We start from the raw sequence: 11,121 nt of genomic DNA on the forward strand, positions 1-11,121 counted from the left end.
CTCTTTGAGTGCTGTTGAGATAGGATTTTGGAAGCAGAGAGGGAGCCTAATCCTTTACTAATCTTCTGTACTTTACTGGGTCTATTCTATATCAACAGTCTTCTCTTCTGTTGAAATCTGTGTAAATCAGAAACTGGGATTATGTAATCAATTATTATGACACCTAATGTCTCCCATCTGCAGGAATAGAGGGATTTAATTAAAACTGCTTTCTTGGAGAGGAGGAGCAAAATACCTTGATTCATTTACCTTGCGAAGTTCTGTGTGTATATATAACTAATTCAGTAACTTATGAATTCCACCCACAAACAGAATTAGAGGAAGAAGGAAGGTTGCTGGCAATTAAGTGAAATTAATTTTTCTGAGACACTTGTTCTTTTTCCAGGGCTTTAGTAGGCATGGATAGTCTTCCATAAAAATACACTTCTGTGTAATGTGCACAGAGGTGTAATTTGGAATGGCATTGCTCAAACATTAATGAAAACACGATGATGTATTTCTGCCACAGGACTCCACTGGGGAGCAGATTGGTCTTTCATTAGAAATAGCCTGTGTAGCGCTGTAAACGTTCTTCTGTTTTGCTGGTAAATCAAACTCTTGATCTAAAGGGAAGAAGTACACTAATGATGGCAGCATTTGGAACACCTGCATGCTAAGTACTGGCTGTCAGATTTTCAAAATAATACAACAATTTGTTCATGAATGCATGTGGGTGTGCATATTTGTGTATCTGTAGATAGAGACTGGGGCTTTGAGTGAAGAAATAAGCAACTTTGTTAAGGACTTTGAGAGGAGCTCTTGTTGCAGCTTGAATTGCTGCTAGTAAAGTCCAGGGTAAAGAAGCAAAAAAGGCTTTTGCATAATATCCATAGATGTTTAATTCAGCCGTACAGAGATGTTCCACTCTCTGACACCCACTCCCCCCCAGGGTCCCCCTCTCTCCCCCAGGGGTCTCCCAGCTGGCCTTAGTCTCCAGGCAGTATGAAGGTGAGGCCCAGTCAGGGAAAAGGGAGGGAGTGGCTCAGGAACACCTTTGTTCGGGCATAGGAGCAGGGGAAGGAACCAGTGGGGTGTATCTTAGGAGAAGCCCCTCCAGAGCCTCCACAAGCTCTGTCATCTGGAGTGACTGTAAAAGACAGTAGGAAATTTTTATGGTATGAACCTCAAGCCTCTTAGACTTTTACTGTCCTGCTGCTTTTGGGTGGACTTAATGTCTCATTCTAGTTTCAGTCATACTTTCAGTATGAGTCTCTTGTTTCTGATCACAGTTCTCTGTGCTGCTCCTGTTTCTCTCTGTCCCATCCTGCTCCTTTATATTTGCTTCAGGTGACATGGGTTATTTGCAGGATTTCACTGCTCATATTGAGAAAAAATATCCGGGTCATGACCAATGGTTGTTTCCATGTTGCAGCAGCAGAATATTCCTCACTGTTCTGCTCGGCTTCTGTTTCTCACCATGCTGCTCCCCATGCACCACGCAAGCTAAAGGGAAGAGCATGTCCAAGGCCACACATGTCACCAATGTCCTGTTTGCTCAGATAGTGCTTTCTCTCCATGATGACCCTGTGGAGAAGTCCACAGTTCCTCATGGTGTTTCAGGGAGTTTTCCAGGCCTTCTGTTGGTTCACCATCAATCTCTGTTTGTGGCACAGATCATAAGACTAGAAACAGTGGTAGATGTTCTAGTTCGATTTCCTCTATGGCACAGACATCAGTCCAGGATAACACATCAGACTTTTGTTTGCAGAAAGTCTTGGAATGAGGAAAGTATTTGATTTCTTGCAGTTCATTCTTAGAAAACCTTTCATTCACGATGTGGAAATCCTTTCATCAACAAAAACTAAAGAAAGACTATGGTGTGCAACTAAAACACACTGAAGGTTTGTGATAAAGCTGATTTCAGTTCCCTAACTTTGCATTTTCTTCTTAGCATCAAAAAATTTTGGGGGAACAATTTTCAACCTTTTCAGTCTGAATTTTAAAATGGGAGTCCTGGTATTCAGCTCTGCCATGGTGGGCAGGTGTGTTTAAATGACAAACATCAAGTGTTCAGTGCCCCTCACACACCTGGGGATTGTGACTGGCTGGTATCCTGCAGTGTTCAGTGAGCACTGACAGCCTTTCCCACAGCTTTTCCATTCCACAGCCCCTGCATTGTGGGGAGGTGGGAATTGGTGATGTGCTGGCATTGTTTGCTTTTTAGCTAGTTGTAAATGTGTTACCTTGGAATAAATTAAGCTCAGCAAGCACTCGCTACATCTGACCTTTCTCCATCAGTTTTTCAGTTCTGTTTTTCTCTGAAGTTACCAAAGTACTAATGTTAGGTCTGAAATTCACCTTCAGTGAATACATGTGGGAATATTCATTTAATGTCAGTTTTCTATTGACAAACAGTTCTTTGAGAAGTAACAGAGCCAGCTGTGCCTCCCCTCATCATGCACTTTCACATGTTTTGTGTTACTAATTTTAATGATATTAGGCTTTCTGTAGAAGTGTGTGGGTTACCTACGTAATTCTTTTCTTCACTGTATGTTTTCAAGTTCCTCTGTGTCAGTGGGTCTTGGGTCTTCAAAGAGACAGGAGCAGTTGTTGGTTGCTGTAAAGTTGTTTATTGCTGGAATACATCAGTCTCAAAGGTGAAGAGTTCAGAGTATTAAAGTCTGTGCTAAAAGCTTTCTGGAATAGAGTCCCAATGTCCCGAGAAGAAGCAGCAGCAGCTCCCACACCTTTTTTTATTTCTTTTTTTTCACCTCAGTACAGGGGGATTTCATTCATAAATCATCCAATTAACTAAAAACACGATTCTAAAATATTCTTCCTGCACCTATCTGAGCTTGATTCTAATGTGAAAGTAGTGTCAGTTCTTACACAAAATCTACGCATATAATTCTGACTGTTCTATCTAGAAATGCAAACAGTATTCTGCCATGTCTAGAGTTAAGTTAATTTTGTGAAAGATAGCACTACTGAACTTTAACCTAGGCTTTAGGGCTTTTTCCTAGCTAATACAATTTCTTAAGGCACTTAAGATATATTTCTACTTACTTAAACTTACGCTCTTACTTCATGTCTTTGTGGCTTAATATATTTCAGTTTCTCTAAAGGTACCATTCAATCCCTGCATTCCTTTCTCTCTCTGAGGGATTCAGAGAGGCTTCTATTTCATGCATTCTGCACCTCTGATTTTGAGGAATTTCTTTGGGAGTGATACGCTGCAGGCTGGATTTCGTGTTTGTGTGCTCCCTTCAGCCATTGCCTCTCAGGGTAGAGAGCCAAGTATGATCTCCTGCATGAGAAGTGTTCATCAGTTGTGTCAAAGGAACTCATGGGAAGGTGCTGAAGGGCAGCTGTGTTCTCTTTCCTTGTCTTCTCTCAATTGCTTTTGATGCAGTTGGGTGGGGATTTATCTGGCTTGATTCAGTGTAATGGAAATGAATTGCTGTGTGCAGCATGCAATTTGAAAGCTTTTTACGATGCATCTTCTTCTCAGTCAAGTGTTTTGGTGGCTTTTTAGAAGGGACAGGCTTGTGCAGAAAGATGGAGAAATGCTGCTAAGAATTAATTTGCAAAGAGCTGAAGAGCTGTCTGGCCTACTGTAGTTTATGCTGCTCTTCCTCTCCCATCCTGCACATGGCTTGAATCTCTGAAAGATGACCAGACTGGGTCTCTGCAGAAGCTGCTGAGCCTGTGGATTCCTGGGCTTCTCTCTAACCAAGGGACTGTGCAGCCTTTCTGGGGCTGGAGGGCAAGGACTGGAAGTCCACCAGCATGTTACACATCACCATTGTTCAGGAGAAGTTTGATGGAAAAGATGCATGTTTATGTAAACTATGTGGGTTTGAAAATCATAATTTTAGCTGGTTTTTTAACGGCTTTGCAAAACTTTGACAGAAACTGTGTCCTGGTTGTGCTTGTCAGCAGGATCTGATGTACCCTTGCCTGCAGAGCTTGACTTGTGATCTCTGTGTTTGCTTTGAGAGGTCACAGATCACCTCTGGCCCTGTGGCACTGTCAGAGTTATATCCTGACACTACCCTTCTTCCCTGTATCTGAGCTCTCTGCTCCTTGCTGGCTCTGTCATCCTTGAGAATAGCAGCTGTGAATTGAGTGTGTCAGTGGTGCAGCAGGTTGGGGAACGGTGGCTTGAACAGGGCTTAAAGCAGATGAGAGCTCTTGTCTCTCTTCCAGCTCCTGGGGACTTTTTTTCTTACCTCTTTTACTGGCTGCCTTTTCCAGGAGTGAAAAGTTAGGCACTCCATTTTGCATGATTTATCCAGTTAAAAAGGTCAGTGCACTGGCTTAACACTTCATAATCTCTGAGTTTTAATGCATTTAAATGCTGCTCCTCTCAGTTTGCTCTAGGCTGCATGTCTGGAGATAAAATCTCATGTGCTGGTACGTGGAGAGGGAAATCCAAACCCACTCCCTTGGCTATTTGTATTCTCAAACAGTGTATGAAGGCACATTTGTGCAACCTTTGAATAGACAAATTGGTTAGAAAAAGGCTTTTGAAGCAGAAATTGAAATTAATCCTGATCTCTATGACTCTTGTTCACATGGCCAGTATATTTTGTCTGCTTTCCTGAGGCAACAGTGTGCCTGTGTGGTCATCACTAGATTCGTGCTGGCTTCTGAGACTTAGTTTTCACTTCTCTTCTGATTTCAGGTATCTTGGAGTTTTTTCACCATCAGTTGAAGGACATTGTTGAATATGCAGAACTGAAGACTGTCTGCTTCCAGAATTTACGGGAAGTGGGAAATGCTGTCCTGTTTTGCCTCCTCATTGAACAGAGTCTGGTAGGTGCCTGCTGTGCTAGTTTAAAATCCATCTGTCTCTCAAAATGTACTCTCATATTTTTGTTACTAACGTCATCAATAACAAGGCTGAAATCTGTGAGTTTGCTGTTACTGATGGGCAGATGGGTAGGAACAGTTCCCTGCCCTCCTCTCTCACAGTCTTGCAGGGGCTTTCATGTCTGTTAGATACAGTGATGCCTGACTTTGCTGGGTGAGAGACACTGTCTCTTGCAAGGTACCTGAGGATCTGACATTGCAATCTTCACCATAAATTATAATTAAATTGTAATCCCCTGGCACTTCTGCAGCCAGCCACAGTGTGGCCACCCTTTATGTCAGCAAGCTGTGCATCTGGTACTACTGCTGTATTCCTTTCCTGCATGTCATTCCTGTTGAGGTCTGAAACATCCCAGGGTTAACATGGACATCCTTGGACGTCCTCCTTGCTACTTGGATGGCTGACAGTGGTGCAGAAATCCTCCCGTCTGTCCTAGCCTGAACAAAGCTGTGAAATGTGTCAGCCTTTCAGCTGCTTCTGGTATATCTAGAGTTTACCTTACAGTGTGTAAACCTGCCCACAGCTGATGGTACAGTGCTACACTTGATCTTTATCCCTACCTCCAGTTTTCTTTTCCCACCCTTCTCCCATGTTATTAGTATTTGCTGTTCAAACAAGATGCCCAGACCTGTAATTTGTTTGTTTTCAATGCTTTTGGGTGCTTACAGAGGAAAGGTGGGCATTGGTAAGGATCAGAACAGCGACAGGTGTGCTGGCTTCCCTTTCTTTACCTGCATGGTGTTGGTGAATGTTGGGTGGGGGGATCTCTTCCTGCTGTGCATGCAGGCACCCTGCCCAGGCTGTGCCATCTCTCAGTGCTGCTGAGGTTGGGCAGCATGCAGAGATCTTTGCTGACTGCAAACCAGCCACGTCATTTCCTCAGCAAGCTGGCTGGGGGCCTGCTGTTGGACAAAAATAGACCCTCACGGAAGGCTTCTCTAGGGTGTATTAAAGCTGTCGGTGTTAGATAAGGTAACGAAGACAGGCTGTTCCTCAGGGTTCCTGCTCATGGTGTTAGAGGATCCCTCCCTCAAGGTGGAGAGTGATTGTAGGGCCTGGGGGACACACAGAAAGCTGTAGTCAATAATGGCACAGCTGAAACAGAATGAGAAGCTGGATTCCTTTGGATTCAGGCTGTGGGTGCCTGGTGAAAGGCCAGGCAGGGCCATCACTCCCTCCTGGGAGGATCGAGGGCGTACCAGAGTGACACCAGCATGGAGGTACCTTCTTTGGGACACCACTGAGGTTACACTTTCCAGTCACGCACCTGTGCTCGCTGCCTCTCCTCTTGTTTTTGTCCTCAGTCAGGCCCCCATGTCCTGTCATGTATTTCAATATTTTTCCATTGTGGTCATCCCTCATAACTAATCTAGATTTTAGCGCAGTGCAAAGTGTAAGTCTGAGTATATCTGTGGTAGTGGATGAGTCTCATGCATTTCCCTGGCTGACATCAAAGAATTAGAAAAGGAACTGGAAAAGGCACATGAGCCCCCAGCACCCTAGCCTTGCTAAGAGTATGGATGATGACCAACTTTTCTAATATTAATGTTGAGGGATTACAAATTAGTATGGTCTCTGCTTCAAACATGAGAGTCGTAGCAGTAGCAAAGTCATGCATCTGCTTTTGGTCATCTGCATTTTCCCTGTGTGTACAAAGGAGCAAAGAAGCAGGAGACAGATGTCTTCCTTTCCCCTGTCCCTAAAGATGTAAAATACTTCCTAAGACATGATTCTCTGCTGTTGTCACAGTCTCAGCCTGCCTGGCAGGGAGACGCTCCCACCACGATAAGCTCCCATTAGGATAATGGGTTGTGGCTCTGGTAAAAATAACCAGGCAGTGAGTGAGTCATCCTCTTCCCCCTTTTGTCTGCGCGGGAGCTGTCTGCCGCTTTCCCACCGAAATTACTCATCCTCCATTAGTTTATTTAATAAATACCCTGTCCTTTATGAACTGCCAGCGGAGGGTGGGAGGGGAGTTGCCGGGGTTTCTCTGGGGGTGCAGAGTAGGCTGGTGAAATGCGGTGGTCTCTGGGAGTGATCCGTGAGGGGAGGCCGGGCTCGGAGCGGCTCCTGCCGCCGTGACAGAGGCCGGCTGCCCTCTGCTGTTGCTGCCGCGCCATCGGCCTGCGCTTGGAGTCCCTTTCTGCCTTTGGAATCCCGCTGTGGGGGTCTGCTGTGCTTTGGGGATTGATGCTTCTGTCCTAAATGCCTCTCGTTTTCCTTCTGTTCCAGTCTCTGGAGGAAGTGTGTGACCTGTTGCACGCAGCGCCATTTCAGAACATCCTGCCCAGGGTTCACGTCAAAGGTATGGGCCAAGTGAAAACTCCTTCCTTGGGTAACGCTTTCCCCTTCCTGCTGCTGTGCCTTCAGTAACCACCTCCAGCCGCCCTTTACCACAGCGCTGGTAATTACAGGACACAGGTAGCAGATCCAGGCCTGTTTGCCTGGCTGAAAAAACAAATGTTTCCTGGCAATGCTCTGTGCAAATGGCAAGGATGGATGCCCAGGGCAGTATTATCCTGCTTTGTGGATATAGTGAGACTTTTTTGAAGCTGCTGTTTAGCTTGTAGAATTGTCAGTTAAATGGGGTGTAGGGAGTCTGTCAGCAAGTAAATAAAGGTGGTTCCTGTAGATTTTTCACTTCCTTTTCACTAAACTGAGTATGCAGTAGTGAATATTTGCAGGATTGCTTCCTATGGTGTCTGCTTTCCCCATCTTTCATCATCAGAAAGTGAGCTGTCCTCCCCTCCTCTTTGCCCTCTCTTCTTTCTGTGTTTCTTGTCTGTCTCCTTTCTTTTCAATTTCTCATTGCTGGAGCAGATGATTTATTCTACTTGGAGAAATCCCATCAGCTACAAAACTCTGAGAATATTTCCAAGCTCACAGTAGCTACTTGCATCTCTACATAAAACTAACCAGACCCTTGTGAACAGTATTTTCCTATTTGCCAGAGAACATTTCCTACTTGCCAGTGTTGAGGAAGTGCCAACTGATTTTTAGCCTTGCTATACACAAGATTGCATCCTCATTTTACCTCACCTACTAGAGACAAACATTTTATGCATAAAGACAACTTAGTTGTCTCAGTACAAGTGGGGATCAAGTATCTTGGCAACAGCAGCATAACAGAGCCTTGTATTCTTCCTTGAATTTAGTTAATTAGATGCACTCTACTACAAATCCTTCTTTCTGTTTGCACATGTAATGTAGCATTTTAAAATATGTGTGTATTTCTCTAAAAGTGCATTGAAGATTAACCAGCTATTTAATACTTAAATTACCTAAAAAGAATGTTTTCTTTCTCCCTGGATAAAGATTGTGTTAAATTAAGAATTCTCTTGGTTAATTGCAATTTATGATTGCTCACTTTTTGAAAAATTTTCTTTCAGAGGGTGAAAGACTTGATGCGAAAATGAAGAGACTGGAATCAAAATATGCTTCACTACATTTGGTTCCTCTCATTGAAAGACTTGGCACACCCCAGGTAATCTTTCTCATTTGTGTCAGAGGCAATTCAAGAAATTTCTGAGCATCAGAAAGCCTGTCCTGGTAGCTCTGTCAGAACTTCAACCTGCACATCCAGCTTGTTCACAGAAATGGTTTTTAGTTAAATCCATAAATTTGGAAGATGCTGTTAAAGCTTAGAAGTTTAAAACATTTGAGACTGGGGCAGAAGTGACTCATTTGGGGCAAAATGTTAATTGGTATTTATGTTTACCATGGGATATCCTCCTAGTGTAAGGTCCAGTCTGGGAGCTCCTCCTCCAAATTCCACCAAAGCAATCAGGGTTTTTTTGTGCACATGTATGTATGTTTTTAAAACATTTTGTCACTCTTTCAGCCACTTAGAAACTCTAGGAAAATGAGCTGTCATTTGAGTTGAGGTCTCCTGGAAACAATGACCAAAGAGAACGTTCTTGAACTGCCGTTGCAGTTCCCCTTTCTCAGGGGTGAGGTGCATTAATACCCTGCTAATCTTAGCAGTTTTCTAGTGGTTGAAATGTGAATAGTAGAAAGAAAGAGCAGGATGCCCTGAAGCAGAGCTCAGACCGCTTTTGTCATCGTAGGTGCTGCTGCACTAGGAGAGAGCTTGTGTGATGGCACAAGCTGGGACAAGCACAAGCAGCATTCCTCTTTTGGATTTTGTCTGAGCCTGTTGGTGCTCCTCTTTGGAACTTTCTCATCTCTGACAGCAGCAGCTGAGGGAGGTGTGCAGGACAGCACACGCAGGAGCTACAGCAGAGCACTGAACTCTTTGGTTTTGCTTTCTGCCTCCGTTTAGACCAAGAATTCTTTACACTTCCCTGAGAGAAATCCAGGACTGGCATTACTGCAGTTAGTGTTACTTAGGTTAAGTCTGTCTGCTTAAAAAGGATTTTGCAAATTTCTCTGAATGTTTTTCCACTGATCTGATCCTCAGGTTAGCAGTGTCTGACCTCACTTTAAGTCAGAAGACATTTCTCCTAGAATAAACCGCGTGAAACTGAAAAATGTATTGTATTTATTTTTTAAATTAAAATTTTGTGGTGAAGTGGCTTTTACCAGTATTTTACTCTTTGTTTCTCTGCCCTTCAGCAAATAGCAATCGCAAGGGAGGGGGACTTGCTGACTAAAGAACGCCTGTGCTGCGGCCTGTCCATGTTCGAGGTGATCCTGACGCGGATCCGCTCCTTCCTGGATGATCCCATCTGGCGTGGGCCCCTGCCCAGCAATGGGGTGATGCACGTGGATGAGTGTGTGGAGTTCCACCGCCTCTGGAGCGCAATGCAGTTCGTTTACTGCATCCCCGTGGGAACGCACGAGTTCACTGTGGAGTACGTGCTGCCAGCTGGGCAACAGTGCTCGGCTTGTGCTGTAGTGCCGGCGGGGCTGGAGCGGGGCTGTTTGTGTGCCTGCCTGCCTGCTGGGGCCGAGGGCACAACCAGGGAGAAGTGCTGCCATCGCCACGAGGGGCTCATCAGCCACCAACACAGATACTGTTGTTAGCTGTAGTGAAAATAGCCCTCTATTTTAAGTATTGCCAGTGTATAGTGAATGATCCTGTGACAAATGGGCCCTAGCACGTGTCTTTCAATAGGGGTAGTGCCCAAATAGACACCCAGCTTAAATAAAATAGCAGAACATTTGTGCATCTAACTTTAACAAGTATTTCTTCTCTGAATTTAAAAGCAGGAATGAGCACTTGGAATTTAACATGATTAACATGAATTATCCAGGAACTGTTGTTCTTGGTTTTGTTGTTTCTGAGAATACACTTATTTTGAAAAATTCTTGAGATATAACATGCTCTTTACTGGGCAATTAGAAAATGGCATAGGACATTTACTTTCTTTCATGCCTGCAGCCTAAAGGAGCAGAGTGGTGTTGAATTCCCACTTGGTTTTCTTTGCAAGCATTGTTTCCACTGAAAATGAAATGTAATGCCACAGGAGTCTAATGGGGAGTAAATGTTTTTGGAGTAACTCTGTTATGTGAAATTCAAGGAGGAGGGGGAGTTCTGTTTTTTAATAAGCATCTATTTGAATTGCTTGTGGTAATCTCCAATGCTAATTAATATACCAGAGCTTCTGCTTTCTAGATGAATGTCTAACATATTTATTATTTAGTGAAGTGGCTGATTACTGAGTGTTTGCTCTGTGTTTTGAAGATGTAGTTGAAACGTGCTCTGTGGTGTTTGCTGTTGCAGGCAGTGCTTTGGGGATGGCTTGCACTGGGCTGGATGTATGATCATCGTGCTTTTGGGACAGCAGCGGCGCTTTGACGTGTTGGATTTCTGCTACCACCTGTTGAAAGTCCAAAAGCACGATGGCAAAGATGAGGTTATCAAGAATGTGGTGAGTTGAAAACATCAGTATTTTTTTTAGTAATGAAGACAACAACTCAGAGCTGTTTGTACTCAGATGCAGCGTAGATATGGCAACCCTTTCTTTAGAATGAATTGCTGAAAATGGGGGCACCAGGATTTTCAGAAACAAAATATTAAGGCTGGAGTTGGAAGTCTGGTCAAGCAGAATTCTGATGTCAAATATATGCGATTTTCTTAATGCCTTCCATCCTATAGATGCTCATTCTCAAAATGACAAGGCTGCTGTAAATTGAGCTTTTCTGCACCCAAAGCAGCAGTCAAAAACCAAAATGCACTTTCTATTTCCACTGGCTTAGGCAGTGCAAGGGAAATATTTGTAACATTGCTGGGAGAGATGAGGTAACAGCATTTGCTGGCTTTCTGGCTAAGGCTTTTCATATCCAGATCTAATTCCTGTGTC

General features: G+C 43.9%; 1 protein-coding gene across 3 annotated transcripts in view; it reads left to right on the forward strand.

The window, feature by feature from the left end:
• Positions 1–11,121, forward strand: part of CYFIP1 (cytoplasmic FMR1 interacting protein 1) — a 78,810-nt gene that overhangs the window by 63,755 nt on the left and 3,934 nt on the right. For all 3 annotated transcript variants that reach the window (XM_005486398.4, XM_005486399.4, XM_026793005.2), the window contains 5 exons: positions 4,667–4,797; positions 7,088–7,160; positions 8,245–8,339; positions 9,431–9,669; positions 10,542–10,689. In XM_005486398.4, the coding sequence (XP_005486455.2) occupies positions 4,667–4,797; positions 7,088–7,160; positions 8,245–8,339; positions 9,431–9,669; positions 10,542–10,689 (686 nt within the window). The remainder of the gene's footprint in view (positions 1–4,666; positions 4,798–7,087; positions 7,161–8,244; positions 8,340–9,430; positions 9,670–10,541; positions 10,690–11,121) is intronic.

Source organism: Zonotrichia albicollis, chromosome 2 (genome assembly GCF_047830755.1).
Source record: "Zonotrichia albicollis isolate bZonAlb1 chromosome 2, bZonAlb1.hap1, whole genome shotgun sequence".
In the NCBI taxonomy this organism is placed as follows: domain Eukaryota; kingdom Metazoa; phylum Chordata; class Aves; order Passeriformes; family Passerellidae; genus Zonotrichia; species Zonotrichia albicollis.